The sequence below is a fragment of the Gavialis gangeticus genome, unplaced genomic scaffold (assembly GCF_001723915.1).
Source record: "Gavialis gangeticus isolate Ggan-Ray unplaced genomic scaffold, GavGan_comp1, whole genome shotgun sequence".
NCBI lineage: Eukaryota > Metazoa > Chordata > Crocodylia > Gavialidae > Gavialis > Gavialis gangeticus.
Genome location: NW_017728994.1, coordinates 53091797 through 53112075, shown reverse-complemented (window position 1 = coordinate 53112075; position 20279 = coordinate 53091797). Strand labels below are relative to the sequence as shown.

Below are 20279 nucleotides of genomic sequence, written 5' to 3'. Positions count from 1 at the left end.
AGTACTATGAGTTCCCTAAAACCCTCCTTCCCCACTCCAACCAAGACAGAGTCACGCCCATAGAGACTGCAATGTCAGCTACCAGCAGAGTTTGCCAAGAAATTCAGAACCGTGAATTAATGGATGGACTGATTCGTTGCTCTCTGCTGAGAGAAGACAACTAGTCCCTGCCAGATCATTAAATGAAGCAGTGCACTAATTATGAGTATTACTGGCATCACAGTCAAGTACAGGGAACTACAATGACTAGTTTCTTATTGCTGCTCCACAGCCATTACAAGCCCACTAAAAATCCATTATTCCAACATTAAATCTTTTCACTTGCACTATGCAGCGTGCCCTGTTCTAGATGAAGAAGCTCCCCCTTACCTCATTCTCAGTCACTTTGGCTTCCTTTGCATCACTGCTTTCATTAGCAGCCGTAGGATCCGCCTCTTGGTCTTTGTTAGCTTTCTTTGTTTTATTCTTATCACTTTGCTTGTGTCTGGAGCCCTCAGACCCCTTGCTGGGCTTCTGTTCAGAGATGTCCTCCTTCACTGGTTCCTCACAGTGAGAATGCTTGCGCTCTTTCAATCTCACATCTTCCTTTCTTTTAGGCTTTGTCGATGCATCTTGCAGCTGCTTCTGATGCCTATCAGATTTTGGCTTGGATGATTTTCTGTAATAATCATCGTCCCTGCTCTTGTAGCTGGGCGAACCACCCCTTAAATATTTGTCTCTGTGCCCTCTGCCTCCTTCAGTCCATTCATCCAAGTCGAGCTTGTCCAGCTGCCGTGCATAATGTTTTCTCTCATGTACCCATGCATCAGTCCTGTCCCTTTTCTCCTCTCCATTCTCTCTCCAGGGTGCTGTCTCTCTTTCTTCTTCTCTTCTGGAATAAGGGGACTGATCCCACGACTCTCTTCCATTTCCCCAGTCTGCCTTGACGGTGCCCAACGGACTGCGGGGTGAGCTGCAGGAAGTAAAGCTTGGTGTGTGAGATCTTGGCGACAGGGAGTGGCTGATGGGGCTGCGAGACCGTGGCCTCTCTGGTCCATACCTGCAGCAGAAGGCAATAAGCAAATAACTAGGTTTGTCTGAAGGAACTGCAGGAAGGCCATAGCCCATTTTGAAACAGCCAGTGACTCCTGTACTTGCACAATAGAGCCCCCTCTCTTTAAAATTGCACTGATTAATTATGGGCAGGCTGTCATTTATACATACGCTGCAGGCTTGTGCGTGTCAGCAGGTGGTGATTAATATTGCACTGACCTTCGCATCACACAGAATCAATCGGGAAAGAATGTACTTAAAAGAATATAATTAAAAGGTCCTGTTTTCTGAAGCCAGTGACTTAACACCCTGAACTGACAGACTGTTTGTTCATGCACCCCTGGTATCAGTGAGGTGATAGAAGTGGCACATCTACCTTGGATTTACAAGTTTTAAGGATCCTTAATTCTGTGGCTATCCCTCCACTTCAGCTGCAAGGCCCATAAATGTAAGTAATGGGAAACAGCCAGAAAAACACGAGACATGCACTGAAATACATTTTTAGCTCAAGTGGCTCCTTCCTCTGGCTCTCCCAGCACATCCAGACTGTCTATCTATTTTCACTGGTAGTTAGGCTCAACTGAAAGGTTTTCTTCAAGCTCATGCATGCCACATCTACATTATAAACCTCTGAGCCCATCCCTGGGCTTCCAACTTCATCCTGGAAGCTGTGCTGAACTCCTGGGTATGAGGTTATCTCTGCTGCCACTCATCTCCTAGCTCAACTCTCTCTGCAGAGAGAGAGAGAGAGAGAGAGAGAGAGTGTGTGTTGTGTGTTGTGTGTACGTGTGTGCGCGCGCGCGCAGATGCGCGCGCGTGTGCGTGCATGTGCGTACACACGTAAGCACTACAGGCCTTAAGCACCAGAAATACCTTAGCACAAATTCCCTGTTCATGTCTTCTGGCCCTCCTACACTCCCCTTTTTTTCATGACTGGCTGTAAGTACAGACAAATTTGATTTGCAGCTGATTCCTTCAAGGGCTCTGATTTCCGTGATGCAAGGAAACCTGGTATATACATCTCAGTGCCACTGAGTCCGGAAGAAAGAAGCACAATGTAGAAAGCTTTGGTGCAGGCTACAAGACCTGATGGTAGCAGGGAAGGCTGGCTGATGCCAACCTAAGCATAACACTAAGCATCAGTGCTGACATACCTTCAGGTTGTAGGGGAACGTCTTGATGTTTGCATCTCAGATGCCATACACAACATAATCAATGCTCAGTAATAATTATTACTAAAACATGTATTTTATTTATAACAAGCACCATCTTTCCAATTGCATCCTATTTGTTAGGCTGTGTGCTTTAACAGAGCATTTCTCAACCCACGAGTCATGACCCAAAAATAGGTTGCAAGACTATATGAAAGGGTTGCAAAGAAACTTTAAAAATGGAGTCTCCTTTAAAGGAGAAAAATGTGGGAAATGGCAGGTTCCCCTTGCAGGCTGGCAAAGTTCCAGCCTGCAAGGGGAACCTGCCATTTCCCACATTTTTCTCCTTTAAAGGAGAAAAATGTGGGAAATGGCAGGTTCCCCTTGCAGGCTGGCAAAGTTCCAGCCTGCAAGGGGCTGCTTGGGGCTGGGGGGGAGCACGAGCAAGGTGATCAGGCAGGGGGTGCCATGTGCACATGCACACACGTATGTGGCAGCCACCACCACTACCAATAGGAGAAGTAATAGGTGGGAGAGCAGGGGGGCTGCACTACCCTCACCTCCTCCTGCCGCCAGCCACTTGCCCTCTAGCCCGCCTCCATGGCCCAGCTGTCACCACCACCACTGCTCCCCTAAGGCAGCAACTCTACCCCAGAAGGGAAGTGGAGTGGTGGGCAGCATGGGTGGCCTGAGGAGAGCAGTGGTGGTGGTGATGGCAGCTAGGCCATGGCAGCAGCGTAGAGCCACAGCCCAGCATGTAAGCGGCTGGTGGAGGAAGGAGGCAAAGGCAGCACAGCCCCCCACCTCCCCCATCTGTTACTCCTCACGTTATTGGTGGCACAGCTGGTGTAGGGGTCCTAGTGGTGCTGGCAGCAATGAGTGTCACTGTCCCACTCTGCCTTCCCACACTGAGTCCTGCCTTCTGGGCCATGGAGGTAGCTACTTCCCATGTCGGTACAGCCAGGCTGCAGCCCCATGCCCACTGTGGTTGCATAAATCTGGGGGGCACATGCCCCCCACCCACATACACACCCTCTGCCCCACTGGGGGGCTGGGATCATGGGTTGGGAGTGACAGGCACCAGCAGGGCCAGGGGGCTGTTTTCTATTTAAACTATTTACTGGGTCAGGACTGGCCAGCAGCGTTCTCTCTAAGCTGTGTGTGGCGTGCACAGCCACGCAGGTGTGCCTGGCAGCGCAGCATGAGTGCGCCTGCATGGCTGTGCACACCGCACAGCTTATAGGGAACACTGCTGGCCATCGATGTTTACAAATGGGTCCTGGTACCAAAAAGGTTGAGAACCGCTGCTTTAACACATTGTTCATTTGTAATTTTTCACTGAATCATGCGAGTGGCACGTAAGAAACTTTCAAAACACAGAAGAGAACACGAAGGAAGCCAAGCAAGGACACCAGCACTGCTTGTTTGACTAGTAGGTTAGCAAATATTCCAGTGCTCCATTTCCCAAGCATCCAGTATTGTTCCAAACACAAGAGGTAACAGCTCAGTGTTTAGCATTTGGGTTTTTATTGCTCTGCGAGTTCCCTTCTGAACCAAGGCAGGGGTGATGCATTACCTGTCTGCTTCACGGAACATATCCCTCTCCCTCTGAGAATGGATGTCCTGGATGATTGCCGCCACATTCCTCCCTGGTTTCTACGTAAATCAAAAAATCGCCTGTTTAGAATCCAGTGCATTTCCAAGCTGTTTTACAAGTAGCAGCCTCTCTCAAGTGATTTTCCATGCACTTTTAGTACACTGCTTGTGAAATAATATTCCGACTCTGTGTTCTCCTTCCAAACTTTTCTAGAGTACATAGTGCAATACCATGGTGACTGATGTGTTAAAACTGCGTAAGAAGGAAAGACTGATCTGTTATAATACAACACTAGTTTTGGATTATATTATATTTTGAAAACAAGACACTCTCTTTTCTGCTACACATTCACTACAGAATATTTTCTAGGACTCTGTTTGAAAGAGGAAGCAACCTAAAACATGTTCTAATACAGGGATTAGATCGCTATGTCATGCATTCATTTGCCTCCTAAGAATGGATGGCCCTGGTATTTAATTTCACTGGTTAGCCCATTTAGAAATACGGCCCTACAAAAGTGTTTGTCGCCATGGGAGAGTCAAGTAAAGCTAAATGCAAGGAAAATTTGACAGTGGAATTTTGGCAATTTTAGGCACCTTGCTCCAAAATGTGATACAAACTGACAGGGTTAAGTGCCTAAGCTTCCTATACAGTGAATAAGAACACTTATGTGCCTCTTAAGAATGGCCCACAGCACCTCACTGCCAAGCAATTGCTGAGCACCTGTTGCCAGCAATTGAAAATGAGTGGCAGAGAGGGATATTTGAACTCCCACTGCTCCTTGAAGCTTAGGTGTCAGAGACCAAGGGCTGTACGAGAGGCACTTCAGCCATGTCCAGTTCCAGATTGCTCAGGGGATGTGCCTACTTGAACCAGAATGTACTGAATGACAGGGAAGCACAAAGCACAGTGGTGGTGCACACCTTCTGGCCAACAGTGTCATGGTAAGAGCATCTGAGACTTGTGTTCTAGGCCCTCTTCACCCTGAGCAGATTTATCTTCCTCTTCCCTACACCGTGCCTTAACCATGAGCTGTGGGCCAGGCTATGTGGCAGCATCCTCCATTCCTCCTGTTGTAACTGGGCAGCCAAGAATGCAAGATTCGCAGAGGAAGCAGAGCAAGCCAGAGGGAGTGTGACATTGTTGTCTGGCCACAAGGGCACTCCTCTGCTTGGGAGGAGTCTTGAGATCTTGCTCTGTTATTTAGGTTATTTGTCTTTTTATCCAACAACTGTTACAATGCTAAATGCATAAAGAGCTGGATAGTAGGGACCGTAACCAAAGGCTCCCTCTGACAAAAGTGTGCCCTTCTCCCAGAACCACTGAAGAAACACTTACCTGTGTCAGACCTGCAGACCGACTAAAAGACCTCTTGTTTTTGCCGCCCCACGCACTATGTCTACCATGCTGACACGTGCTGTGGCTGTGCAGAGACCCTCCATGCTTCATCATGTGTACTAGCTTCCACTAAGCAGATCTAAAAATGGGGCAGAGGGGAGCAGATTTGCAGCCTTGGCTCTGCCAAGCATGTGCAGTGAGCTCTGAGCTCACTGCTTGGTCAGCACAGGCTGCCAGAGTGGCGCAAGAGCAGTGAGCTCTGAGCTCCTCAGCTGACTGGGGCAAGGTCTGGCCAGAACTCCTGCTTTCCCATGACTCCAAAGCCCAAGGGGCTGCTATCTGCCCTGAATTCAGCAGCAGGTGAAAGGAGGAGACAAGCTGCGGCAGCAGTGCTCACCCCCTGGGCTCTGGGGCCTTGCCAAAGCAGGGGCTTCAGCCGGACCTTTTGCTGAGAGCTCATACACGCAACATAGTCAAAGGGATGGGGTGGTGGTAACCACACTACTGTGCCCCTCTGGGCCCGCCCCTGCTAGCTTCTGACTCAGAATTGCAGATGGGCAAATGTGGCACTAAGCATAAGCCCGCAAACTTAGCTTCTCAATGCAGCAGTGGCGGATCTCAGCATCTTGCCCTGAACCACAGAGACAAACCCACAGCATCTGCAGAGTTACATGCCTGGCTGCAGATTAGACTCCTGTTCAATTGAGCAATATAGGAATCTGTCTGTAAAGATAGCGGAGTAGACGCTTTAGAATCAATGGTGCAGTGGGACCAGATTGCGGATATTTAATGATATGGAAGCCTACAGCTAAAATACAAGGCAAAAGCCAAGTGTCAAGCAAAATGGGCTTGTTAACATGTCTTGGTTTGAGGCTAATTTGCCTCAATTTCTTGCTTTTTTATTATTTTTTCCAAGATTCTTAATATACTGATTAGAACCGAGTATTTAGCAGAGGTTTTTAGAAGGGTTTCTATGGGAAAACTGCAGTTATTCCAGTGTTACCGTACAATGAGGAACAAGTTTACAGTTTACCTTCAGCTGAAGTTCCTTGTATCTTTTAGACATCCTAATGAGTAACTTGTCATCGCTGATCATAGCGGGCTTCTCTTTGTAATACTGTACCATGGCCTGTGCTGCTTCGCAGTAAGCCATTTCTAGGAAGGCCTGTCATGAAACAGAAGAGGTGTGTAAATCTACTGTATGCCAGATAAAACATAGCAAAAGAAGAATGTGGTACAACTTCAGCTGGAATTTATTTTAAGTGGAGTTTTCTGACACCAGAGTTTAGAAGAGCCTTCCCATTAAAACATAATTTTCACAAAGGTTTAATTTTTCACCTGTATCACTAATATCTTCAAGCAGCTTCCACTATATTTAAAAAAGAGTAGATTAAAACCAGTTACAAGAGATGACATATAACTAAAAACAAGGAGGAAGAAACTAATTTAAGAAAAACAAGAAATAATTTGAAACTTTCAAGAACTTCCTTGAAATACTGAAAAAGGTCTTTCACTTTTCCCCATTTTCTCAGCTGCCTCAGTACGTTATGGTTGATTGGAAATAGGAAGCAGGAATAACGTAACTGAAACTGCAATAAGAGATGCTACTCCTGGGATTTCCAAGTAAGTTTTGCGGACTCCTTAAGTATCCAACCTTTTGTGTGCAAACGAAACAAACATCAAAACTTTCGGGGACATGTCTGTCTCCAGCACAAACCAGGCTGAATGAAAAAAAAAAAAAAATCAGAATGCTGTTAACCGCCAGCTTTATTACAACTTACTTAAATAAATTTCAATGTGACATAAAAAATGGAAACTGAAAATTCACGCGTGTAAATTTACTGTATTTTAAAATTTGATTATTGTGAGATGAGTGATTGTAAAACAAGAAATTACCATTTCAGACTTATTCCTCTTCAGTGACTTCCAAATACTTGTTCGCCAGTTTACAGTTTAAATGTAACACTGTAAATCAACCTGGGATCTCAGACCCCAGGCTGCATTCTTTGGGAATAACCAAGCACGAAGATTTAGTAGCCAGAGGAGTAAGCATTCAATGATGAATGAAGCAGAACCAAATATAATATACTCTCCTACAGCTATACTAGCTATGCAGTAAAGAGTAGGGAAAAAAAGTAAAGGAAACTCTGAAAATATATCACAAAGTAACATGGGCAAAGGAGCCAGTCAAAATGATTGTTGGGGGTGTTTTTTAATTTCTTTTACTTTTAATTTTCACTTTTTAATAGACAGGTTTCACTTATTTGCTTGGCTAAAAAGGCAGGAAAAAGATATTCTCCAGACAGTGTCTGACCCTAATCGCAATTTGATAACGCGCCTTTTGACTTTCACAGTACATTTCAAATATTCAAGATTCTAGTACAAATAAGGAGCTCCCCTACAAATTAATATGCCTAAATTCATAGCATGAGATGCAAAATACCTGATTAGTAGATTTCATAAGGATATAATTAGTGACTTTCCCAAAGGGAAGTCCAAGATTAATAACATCATTCTCTGTGCAGCTTCCTTCGGGGAGATTGCAGATGTGTACTACTCGACCAAGGGTGGATTTCCTTTGTGGAAACTAAGAAGAACAAAAAATTTTAGTACAGCATATAATACAGCAGTTAAGTACGGTTTTGCACTTCCAATATAAAATGAGGTTTCAGAATCAGTGCTGAATAATAGCTTTTAAAAACAAACATCCCTCTTTCAACCGTTTGTGGTTTATCTAAGGTGTTTCAGCTTTTCATTGGCAGGACATACCAAGCAGGGTGGTGAACTCACCATCACCAGGAACTTTTAAAATCCAGATCAGATGTTGTATTAAAAGACAGGCTCTATTTTGAACAGGAGTTAACTGAGGGGAGTCTACTGGTCTGGATGTCAGACTAGATCATTGCAATAGTGCTTTATGGTCTGAGAATCTATGAAGTTGGAAAAAGTTGGGTTGGAAAAAGTTCAGGTGACTGCCAGAAGGGTGGAAGTTAGCTGTGGGGCAAAATAATTTTTTTCTTCTGGACTGAACTATGTAGGAAGTAAAGGAAGCCCCATTTAATTTGTGAGGAGGGGAGTTACATTTCTATTTCACGTACTGTACCTACTCCCTTCCTCTTTCACTATGTCAACAGGACATGCCAATGACTTTCCCATGTGAGGCCACTTTTCCACAGTGAACACGGCCACAAGCAGGACAAACTTCCTAATTGCCTTGGCACAGACAAGAGTCTGGCAGAGCAGTCATCACTTCCAGACAGTAGAAATCTATTCTGAAATGCTGGGGCCATTCCCAAAGCAGTCTCCTGTATCCCATAAGTGGAAAGGGCGGCTTTACACTCCCGGTTCAGAGAGATGTACATGAGTTAACCTACTTAATGATATTCACTTCTCACTTAGGAGGTAAGTGTGGAAATACTTAACTGGACTTATCTTGCTATTTGGGCACTGCAGGAGTTTACTGAAGGAGTAACTGTACCTTCATTCAGAACATCCAGTTCAAGGAAAGATACAAATCAACTGAGCTAGGAGGATCAAGTTCACTGGAGTCATCACAAATGTTTGGCTTGTCATCAACGTTTGCAAGTTAGAAAGTGAATGTCACCTATCTGCGCTTGTAAAGCTCCATGCTTTAGCATACGACCATATGCATGTTTCTTGCATTAAAATGCAACATAGGAGAGAGACAATGTAGTACAGTATTTATTTAGCTGTACCTTAAAATAGGCTGCTTAGAGCCCAGGCAACGAGCTGTTATTGTTATTCTGTGCTTCATGAATAGAGCTTTTTGAATAATACTCATCGACTAAATTGACAAATGCATTTTTAATGAGTTAATGCATCTTTTTCATTATTATCCAGGCTACACAGTTATTCTGAGTTTATCATCTTGACTTCTCAACTTTTTCTTCAGAATAAAAAGGAAAGTCACATTGTTTTACTAATGCAGGGGTGTCAAACATACAGCCTACAGGCCAGATCCAGCCCACAGAGCCCTAGCATCTGGCCCCCAGTGCTGCCCTTGGGTTTGATCTGACCCACATGGGGCATGGTGCGCATTGGATCCCTCTGCCAGCAAACCTGATCCAGCAACTGCTCCAGCATGGATCCCAGTGGCCAGAATGGGCACTGCACATGGCGCACTCCAGCTGGAGTAACTGTGCCCCACATGGCATCTGCTCTGGGAAGTGCGTCACCCAGGACATCCTGGACTGGCTGCAGCAGGTGCTGTGTGCAGTACAGTCCCAGCACTGCCGAGGCAGGTGCTGCATGCAGCCAGACTGCACTGCATGCAGTGCCTGCAGTGCCCACTGTGCCCCCTCCCAGTTCTGTGCCCCATGCAGCATGGGTCTCAGACCAGCTGGAGCATCTATCACATCAGGTACGCTGGGGGAAGAAGATGAAGTGGGTCTGCAGGCCAGATGAGTTTGACACCCCTGGACTAATGCATCAGCTAGCTTTACTAGGTGGATACTAAGCAAGGCATTAAAAACACAGCTTCTGGCAAAGAAAAAAAAGGTGTTAAGGGTATTTACCATCTTACACTAGTTTGTTCCCAGGGAACAAAGCCACTATGAAATGTTTCCATTTTCTTTGATAAAATACATTTCCTCCTAAGTTTTTTATATCTAATCCCAATGCTAGTTAACCTTCAGTGGATACCAAGTGTGTTTCCTCCCTTAATTTAAACATTGAGCTATTGCCCATTAGTTATAAGTGACATACTGATTATTAAAAGAAAACTTATTAGGACTATATATAGCTTCCATGAGTAATTTGCCAGCTGGACATATAAAGGCATGGATCCTGTCTCCAAGTCTGTATACTGTGTGAAGCTACAGTGCCATTGTGCTGGCTGCAGTACGCACACACAGAAATCGTAAGAAACAGCCTGTGTCCCAGCGAGCTCAGGAACGTTACAATTATGGCCGAATCCAAGAGCAGAGATTTAGGACAAAGCCCAAGTCCCAGTAATGACCGAATAACACATTCGCCTTCAAAATTGACATTCAGTATAGAAGCTTGCAGGACGGATGCTGCTGGGGCTGTGAGGTGTCAGACTAGGTTGGCTGAGCTGCTCTGGCCCTTGATAATATTTTGTTTTGGTTTATTTAAGGATGATGATTGGGCTGCCATTGCCAATATTCCTGAGAACAACAACATGGTGTCAGGCATCCACTTAGCAGGCACTGTGAGTAACATAAAGCTACACTGGAATAGCTTTGGGCAGAGTGACATTGAAAACGAAAACATCAACACATGCAAGACCATAAAGCATTTTGGTTTTTTGGTCATGGATGCACACTAGATTTGGTGAATAGAGTTAAGGGTTATGCATATCGTGAGCACACCTGGGCAGGTTTATAGCTCCATGTCCCATTCCTGTAAAATCTGTTGTTTGTACAGATTTATCCAGAAACAGGGTCAACCCTAGACAAAGTTTGGGTGGCTCAAAATACTTGCTAAGATACAACAACATTTTATCAAGTGGCACAACTGTAGTGTTCAAACAAACACCACTATTTTAAAATCTGAACAATTAAAAATAAAAATACTAAACCAATGATTCTCTTTGTCCCGACATGGCTGTAAGAACCTATGGGACTTGAAAAACGTACCTGTCAACTAGTAGTTCAAGGACTAAACCAACTAGCCAGAATGAAAATACCTGCTCTCACACAGCCCAAATCCACATCTATATCCAGTAATTTAAGGAGGAGTTGCATACTCAACCTTAGATATGGCTCTCTGCAACACTGCTAGTCAATGTTTTTTACAATCAATTTTAAAGGAATTTATTAACCAAATCTGTCACATACTGAAACACAGAATTTGTTGAATAACTCACTTGATGCATACTACTAAGGTTCATTAAATACTACTAGTTAAACATTACTCCTAACCTACATACTCCTTTTCTCATGTTTGCTAGATCTTTTTTAATTGCTTGGCATTGCTCTTCAGATTCTGTATCCTTCCTCTAACCAAACACATGGCCTCTTTCCCTTTCTTCAGCATTGCGTGCAACTTCTCTAGAGCTAATCTGAAAAAAAAATTCTCATTCTGAGGAATATTTTAAGATTTCAACATTTGTTTTCATCCCAAGATAGGACAAAAAAAACTAAATAGCAAAATGATTTCCCACCCTCCTCCCTGCAAGCCCTAAAAAGGCTGGATTTATTTTTAAGAGATATCCATTATTGGGACAGTCTGTCCAATAGCCAGATCCCAAATAATACACAGTTGGCCCAGTACAGATGAGTCAAAAAGTGTTGTTGTTATGGCTCCTTCACCAATATGCTAACGAAGAAAAACCATCTTCATCCAACTAGTCAAGCTCTTCTATAACTGGGAAATCTGAATTCAGTTTCATGCAGCGTAGTTTTATAAGTATCGCTGCATTTGACACCTGTGGACAGATAAAGCTATTTACAGCCAAAGAATGTGCAGCAGATTCTTGCCGAAACCTGAATACTTTGTTTATCATTACGTACAGGGCCAAGCGTAATCTCCCTGCTACTCAGTTAAATGGCAGCAGCTTAGCTGAAAGTAAATACTGCTATATAAAAGCATAATAATTTATACGCTACTAAGATTGGGTGCTGGATGACAGCCTGTAAATCATCTGAACCAGGCTAATACAGCCCTCTGTATAAGCAATGCACTTCTGAAGAGAAAGGGGCACAGAAGTCTCCAAGGAAATCATAAACTATGACTTGTTCCACCTTTCACCATGTCACAGATCATCCACAAGCAGATGTTGTGCAGGCACTTTAAGTGATAAACACTGACAGGCTCTATTAAGCAATGATATTGTTATTAACGGCAATTTCATTCGTAGCTAACTTGACAGACATGATGAAATGAAACAATCCTTTATAACCTGCTCTTTCTCCGCCTCTGCACACAAAGGCAGACGTTATAACGCACTCTCCCTTGCTTTACTGTGCATGTTCTTTCTGTGATGGTGAAAAATGGAAATCCTCTCACATAATACTCCTAATGATGAGCTTTCACAGCATTAGCAAAATGAACAGAAGAGAAAACTGACCACTTTAAAGGAAACAAGGTGACATTTCCGGGGATGGTAACTTAAAGCAGAGGGGTGAGATGGGGACAGAATCAGCTTGGGTTTCCAAGGTGCGTTTGACACCACACAGCTCAGTAGACCAACATACAAAGGTGAACATAAAAAACAGTTTTTATTATTTGCATCATACTAGCATCCTACATCCATTTATAGATTTTTTTTTCTGTCTACGACCAATTTTAACCCTTGTCAATTGCTACCCTTTAAAACCCTACTAACCTTTTTGATTTCAGAACCACTTTTTACTTTCGCCTCTGGTTTGTGTTTGCCCCTCGCCATTTTTGTTCACTCAGGCAGAATTTTGAATGAGCACAGTGAGACTGGGATAAAGAAATGTTACTTGTGTGCGAGAGGAACGGCGATGAAAGCTTGGCAGAGCTATGACTTGAGTTGAGGCTGTGCGCAGAAGTGAACTGGCTGAAATGTTACAGACAGAAGCAGATGAGGCAAGTAGCACAGCCTAGTAGCTAACAGAAAACTAGTTCAGCAGAACACGGCTCCCTAACTCGGCACTGTAATCACCCCAGTTATGGACTACAACCACTCTCTTCTTCTCGTGTTGCCAGACAAGTGGGGAGAGCTCCAGTATGGGAACGATTCAGAATCACTTGTAGATTTTTTTTTTTTTTTTTTTTAACCATAACGGTGAACAAAATACTTTGAATTGATAAGAATTAGCCCAGATCTTCATCCCAAACCTGAACTGAACCTCTTTGGAGTTGAAAATTTCCATGTTTCATGTTCTTCTGAGAATTGACTCATTGATTAATCTGCAAACACTCTGTTTTCTACAATGAAGGTGAGGACAAGGAAAATAACTGGCTTGTATACTCACTCTTACCCCAGCTGGAAGGGAAGAAAACGTAGGAACTGGCTGGCTGAAGGATCTTGCCGACACAGTGGCATAAGATGAGCCAACGTTTGATGAGAAATCTAAATAATGGATTGTATACACAGTGAAAACCTTGACTTGTATTAACTGCATTCACGTGCTTAATGAAAGAGGCCTGAATAAATCAGAATTATCATTCTAGCTTCTATGCTGCATTAGAAATTGCTTTCTGTTACTGTAAAAATCAAACACTAATAGAAAGAAAACAAAATTCATATTTTAAGGTAGAATCTTGCCTTTCTTCATTTTTCTTTTTCTAGGCACTGCTTAAACAAGCAGCTTCTCGAGAAAACTTTTATGATGTAATTTTGTAAAGAGGCTATTTGTTTCACCAGATTATTTAAATTTTACAAAGTGCACTAGTAATATAATTGTGTAATAAACAATTCACCTTCAATACTGGAAGGGTTAAAAATTGAAGCATTATTTGGCGATAAGTGCAACGTTCCATCTACTGAACTTAACGCACACCGGATGCCAGTGCTGAAAAGGAAAAAAGAAAAAGCTTCAAGAAGCAGGAATACACTGAACACAAATATGTCATCAATATGAGAAGCTCAAGTTTGATCCTGATACAAGTCCACTAAAATCAGCGATTAACGTGGCCTGGAATCTCTAAAGTGATACTTACTTTTCCGAGAGCACCATACATTTTTGGATGTGAAGATTTCCTTTAATGTGCTGATCCCAGTCCTGTGTTAAAATAAATAAAGTTTATCAGCAAAGCAAATTTTGAGGCCTGCATGCAACACTGCTTATTTCTTGAACAGTCTAATTTCCTACACTGAAAGTATAAATTACTTAATATTTCATGAAAAAAAAAAAAACTTTGCAAGAGCATGTGAGGCATATTATTCAGGAAGTAAGAATTAAAGAGTTACACCTTATGAAAAAAAAGTCTTCATGCTGAAGCTCAAATGGAATGAAACTGGATCCCCACAGACTTTCATCCCATACTGACATCCTTTCTTACATTATAAGTGGAAGTATGATAAATGGGCATTTAAAAGCTACAGTTCCAGGAAATCATCCCTACTTATTTTTTTCAATTTATAAGCAAACTGGAAAAAAAAGAAAACCATCACATCTTCTGTTTTGACATGCCTCTCTGAGGTTGTATTACAGACCGATCCACCAGTCATGCTTCAGCATAACAGCAAAGTCTCAAAATGCCTCACTCTCCCCAGACATCAGACCCTTACATAGTGGATGTCAGCCATCAGCAGAACAGCTTAGTGGTTAGGGTACTTGCCCAGAGAGTGGGAGACTAAGCTTCTTACCTGCAGGGGGCTTGAACCTGCATCTCCCACTTGACAACAAAGTGCTGTAAGCAATAGGCCTTGAGCTACGCACTGTCTCTAGACCTCTTCTTGAGGCTGGCTCCCCAAAAGGAGACAAGCAAGTCAAAAGGATCATATGCAATGAGGTAGATACTGTCCCCATTGGAGCATAAACAAGACCACTGGTTTTTTTTAATCCATTTCATCCAACGAACATTAAGTGCAGAGAAATCATTGGGAGGGGGAACCTTTCTGCCTCTGTCACTAGGGAGTTAAAAATATACCTGGCTATTTTATTCATTATAGGTGGAAACAGAATCCAAAGCCTGCATAACGGCAAAAAATTGCACCTGTGTAGCTCTGAGTGCCACTTAGGCACTTAAAGGCGAAACAGACTTTGATCCGATAGTTGTATGATTACAACTGGCCTGAAAGGTGAGATACCCACCTGCTGTGCCTAACTTGGACTGAATAAGGATGAAACACTCTGCTCTGAATTAGGCAAAGACTTGTCCCTTAGCTTTCACATCGTAAGGTAGTGATTTAAAAAACACCAAGCTAAAGAGCGACAACACTGGTTTTCCACCGTTTTCACAGGAATGGAATAAATATTCATAGATTCATAGACTGTAAGGCTAGAAGGGACCTTGGAAAATCATCGGGTCCAGCCCCTCTGCACCAGGCATGTTGATGTGGCCGCAAAACAGCATTACAATCTGTCAGTCAGATTCACAAATTATGCCCACAGTTATATCTGGATTACACTAATGAAGGTTGCTAGGGTCACACAGGTAGAATCCTTTGTTTTAAAACATCATTGTGTCTTGTGAGAATATGCAAGGGTAAAAGAATGCAACCTGACTCTCAGACTGACATTTGATTTCTAGGGCCCTTCTAAGCAAGCTTTCGGGTATAAATACCCTTTGTCATTTTTTCGAACTATCTGAGTTGGTCTAATAAAAGATATCAGATTTACCTGCCTCTGTCCTTAGACCCACACGGCTACAACTTACACCCCTGAACATTTCTAGGACTGGCATTTAAAAATCAACCAAGACATTGTTACTTGTACAGCTGACCCTTTCAATGCACAGTGAAGTGAGACAATATGAACATAGGGACCCCAAAATCAATTCCATCAAATCACTTTTTAGAGCAGAACAATCCCTTAGAATGACTTACCATTAGATCAAAGATCTTTTTGTCACAGACCGTGCAGACATGTGGGAAGTGAAGCGGGGCTATCCCATGAAAGTCATTTAACTCATGAGGCTGTAGAGATCTCACGGGCAAATTGGATGCATTTGCCGCCAGGTCCTCATCCGGCCTCATTCGGGAACTGCTGAGGCTCTGTTTACTATTGTTGAGTCTGCCGAAAGGAGGTGGAGCCCCAGAGCTAAACTTTGTGTCAGGGGTGGGTTCTTCAGGGTTGTAGAGCTCGTTTCTTATTTCATACTGCTGACTTGTTGATGGCCACATGCTGGGACTGGGCATTAGGTCAGGCTTGTTTTGGCTGGAGAAATTAGGTACATCTTCCCACTGGTTGTTTGTACCTGCACCATGTAACACAGGACCTGGCTCTGCTTTTTGACTCACAATTTGATCACCCGGGAAAGCCAATGACTGTACCCCTGCTGTATGCTGCCCTTTAGAATTGGGTCCATAGAAATCTTTCTGAAACCCAGACTGGCTGTCATGTTTGAGCTGGCCTGGAGGACAAAAATGACCCTCATAGGACACTCCTGAATGCGACCCAGTGGTTATAAAGCTGCGCTGAGTGGATTGTTCTGCATCTGACGTGTATGCTTGAGGGGCAGAAACGTTTTGTTTACCGTATTCATAAAATCCTCCTGCAACAGTTGAGGGACCAGTCTTATTCAGACCCATCACTACAGCCTGTTGACTGGATGCCTGAGACATTACACTCCCAAAGGGGTTCATGACCACAGCGCTTGGGTTTTGCGTCTGCATGTTCCCAACAGGCCCTGTGCTTCCTCCTTGTGCTGCCAGAGCTGGATTCTGTGCTGGAAAAGGGATTCCACTAGATGGAAACCTAGCATTAGTGATCCCAGGTCCTTGTGGAGGTCCTCCAGCATGCCCCTGGGGGGTGCTGATCACGGACGGATGCCGTAACTGGTTAAACAGCGGCTGAGACATAGCCACTTTGGAGAGCACTTGATTCAGGACACTTGCAGCTGCTGGGTTGCTGGTGACTGCTGTCTGAGCCAATTTTAGCCTGTGCAAGGTAAGCTGAGCTTGGAGCTGAGCGAGCTGAAGACTGGCAGGAGAAGGAAGCAAAGGATTCGGGGTGCTGACAGAGAATGGGTTCTTCTCCAGAAGCTTGGCAGCACTGGAAAGGAACAGGAGACAGGCGAGTTAAATTGACCTCACAAATTTAACAGTGGCCCCTTCTTACCAAAATGTGGCCTGGAACATCACCCCTCTACCCCCCACTTGAGATTTACTTTCTCTAAACCAGGGAAGGGGGAGGGGATGATTAAGGATGCAGTATTAACAGTCTCTTCTACTTAAGTGTCTGCTGCCGTATTCATTTTAATTAAGATGTTACTGAAGAGATTAATGTTTCAAGGTCACTTTAAAAAAAAAAAAAAACCTCACTTTTGAATCTGATCCAAAGCCCACTGGCATCAATGGAAAGACTCCATTGCCTTCAGTGGATTTTGAAGAAGACCATCAACTCATTTAAAGTGTATGTTAGACTCATGACTGGCAAACTGTATATCCACAGAACAGAAACAGAAGTTCAAGATTTTCAAAAGACTCCCCAACATTTGCATCAACCTTTGGTTTAAAATTAAAGGATGCTGCCAGGGGCTAGATAGTAATTCCTTCTTCAAGGTTAATACAATCCCAGACCTCTCTACTGAAGCATTATGGCTTCTGATAGTGCTTTTGTGATAATATTGGGAAGGGGAATAAGACCGCTGACTTGCTCCAAGAACTGCTGGTTCTGTGTTGGCCACAGTTCAAATCAGTACACTGCTATCATAAAACCCTCTCATTCATCTTCTACTTTCCTATACTACAGGTTGCAACAAATGGGATTCTCTATTGAGTCAGTGTAAAAGGGGAGTCCACAACAAAGCTGGTCAGGTGAAAGCAGTCATTTAAGGAAAGGTTAATAGCCTGGAGAAGAGACGGTTGAAGAGATGCTTGACAACAGTCTTTGAATACAAAACGGGTGTTATAAAGAATATGCAGATCCATTGTTCTCTGTGTCCATGGGGACAGAACAAGTACCAGTAACTTTAAACTGCAACAAGGAAGATTTAGGTTAAGATGTTAGAAAGGATTTTCTAACTCTGAATATGGTTAAGCTCTGAAGTGGATTACCTGGAGAAATTGTGGGATATCTGTCACTTAAAGCTTTTCAGTGCAGAATAGATCAATATTTGGAGGGGTTTGGGCAAGAATAATCTTGTCTGGGGAAGAGACTGCCTAAGGTACTTTTGATCCACATTCTTCTATGATTCTATAACACTTCACACACACATACCGATTTCTTTTTTTACATTGTTTTACAAAGCATTACCTAATTAATGCACACAGCACCCTTTCTGGTCAGCATATATTTTCAGTTATAGCAATGCCTTTTGCCCTAACTTGGGTCTGTGAAACAGTTGAATTATTTTTGGAGAAACCTGGAAAAAAAAAAAAAACCCTACCAAAATGACCACTCAGCTTGAAGCAAACAGTCAGCATAGAAAAATCTCAGCCCAAATGGTTAAATTTATAAGCAGCTTAGAACACAGCTATGTAATGGAAAATACATAGTCCTAAATATGGACACCAGTGCCCGATCTGCCAACAATGACCATCCTGTGTTCTTCCAAGAAACAGGAAAATCTGTTGTGGATGTGCATTACATGGTACCCTTTGGCCACACGCCTTCCATGAGTACTGTAAAAAAATGGGTTGCAGCAACGTTGTTACCACACCAGGCTTTAGTACAGGCAGTCCTCTGACTTACGACACAACTGGTTCCTGAAAAACGCATCTAAAGTCGAAATGTTGTAACTTGGAACAAAGTTTCTCATAAGAAACAATGTTATAAATGGGGGATTGGTTCCTGAATCAAGGCCAGACACCCTACTGTCACCAAAAATAACCCAGAATTTTGTACTCGATAAATTATAGATGAGTAATATAGCTACATTAATGTATTTCTATTGTAAATAGCAATCATATGGGTTTGGAAGGACTTCTTTGAGGTGACTTTGCTGGACGTTTTGAAAGGCTCTTGGTTGGACTTTTTGAACGGTTCTTAGCTGGAGTCTTCTCAGGAGTCCTGGCTGCAGATTTTCTGGAGTCTTGTCTGCTTTCTTAAAGGTAGTGTCCAAGGAAGTTTGGACGCATGTTCTCCAGGGAGATGGGTGACGCAATGAACTTGTTTGCTGGCGTGGCGTGGCATGCCGTCAGACAGAGTGTTGTAAAGTTGAAACTGACGTCAAAGTTGAAACAGTGTCAATTTTATAAGCGTTGTAAGTGTGAAACGTAACTCGAAATATTGTAAGTCGAGGACTGCCTGTACTTCCTTTTGGAAGCATTAAAACATGGTGCAGTAACTGCCCGTATTGTGCAGCACATGGTTAGTTTTCACTGATAGTTCACCATAGCAGCCCGCTATAACAGAGGAGCATGCTGCTACAACGAAGTAGCTGCCGATGACATGTAGACTCACATGATTGCTATGCTGCCATAACACATTGTCTGGCAACCTAGCACATTGCTACGGCAACGTAGGACAACATGTAGACATGCCCATAGCCACTTTAAACCCTGGCAGAGAAATGGTGGCATCTACTCTCCACCAACCAGAGCTATTACTTTCCACAGCCTCTGCTGACATATGCCACATAATCAACACTTTTCAAATGGTTGCTCATTCTTAGAGCTATTACATACAGTACTAGGCTATTGAATAACAGGAATGCTGTCCAACACACAATTTACTCATATTGTCAAAATGTATTAAACTTTGCTTTGGCCCTTTCCAAGCAACAAGAGCTAGACATCAATTACCATACAACATTTACTGTTAATAATTGACCAATTTGCTAAAGTGCAAGGATAAAGCTGTCATTAATTTTGATGGCTTGTCAGTGCACTGCATTTTTAAAACCACAGATTAGAAAAACATCTGTTTAAATGTAACATAAGCCTAAAAAAAATGAACGGGTTTCATGTTTAACACTAAACCTCCATTAGCAACTGCAAAGCATATCTGTCTCCAAGACTATCAAACAGTTTGAATACATGCTTCATTACGAAATAGCACAACTCCCTGCTTGCAGAACAAGTTCAGATCAGTAAGCTTCTGGTCTGTGATACAGTTTGTTTTCCTTATTTCCCATTGCTCGCTAGCTGGCCTTATTTTATGGTAGGGGGTGTTGTAGATTCATTTATTAATGGACTCATGGTCAAAATAATACATGTGCATACAAACCCCCCAATCCTGAGGGATGCTAAACACCCACAAATCCCATGTGGCTATTAACAGACTGCTCAACACAGGATCAAGCCCCAAATTAGCAAAACACTGTTGCTTTAATATGCAATGAAGTGGCAGAAAACTAGCAAGCATGTTGTTACAAGCAGTGGAGAAGCAGGCACACTATTAGACTTAATTATATACCACGAAAGATATATTGTGTAACTAACATCTGGAATCTCCTTGTTAATACTGTGCTGTCTGGGACTCAATACAATCTGAGCCATTGTTTCATTCTTAGCTGTTAGCTCATCCCACACATTGTATAAGCAATACAACTCTATAGCAATGTGGTATGTGCATAACAAAGAATGGGGGAGCACTTTTAGAATAAAATGAAGACTTGAGGAGCTGGTAGCCCCGCTTACAATGGTCTCAGATTTTGGA

The 20279-nt window shown here is 43.0% G+C and overlaps 1 protein-coding gene across 2 annotated transcripts in view; it reads right to left on the bottom strand.

The window, feature by feature from the left end:
- The window catches only part of RBM20 (RNA binding motif protein 20), a 135205-nt gene that overhangs the window by 13091 nt on the left and 101835 nt on the right, over positions 1 to 20279 (bottom strand). The window contains exons 4-11 of one of the 2 annotated variants that reach the window (XM_019502791.1): positions 15563 to 16730; positions 13732 to 13793; positions 13492 to 13583; positions 13044 to 13141; positions 7562 to 7705; positions 6152 to 6283; positions 3760 to 3839; positions 370 to 1039 (exon numbers count right to left, since the gene is read on the bottom strand). In XM_019502791.1, the coding sequence (XP_019358336.1) occupies positions 370 to 1039; positions 3760 to 3839; positions 6152 to 6283; positions 7562 to 7705; positions 13044 to 13141; positions 13492 to 13583; positions 13732 to 13793; positions 15563 to 16730 (2446 nt within the window). The remainder of the gene's footprint in view (positions 1 to 369; positions 1040 to 3759; positions 3840 to 6151; positions 6284 to 7561; positions 7706 to 13043; positions 13142 to 13491; positions 13584 to 13731; positions 13794 to 15562; positions 16731 to 20279) is intronic. The other variant, XM_019502792.1, reaches the window with a different exon arrangement.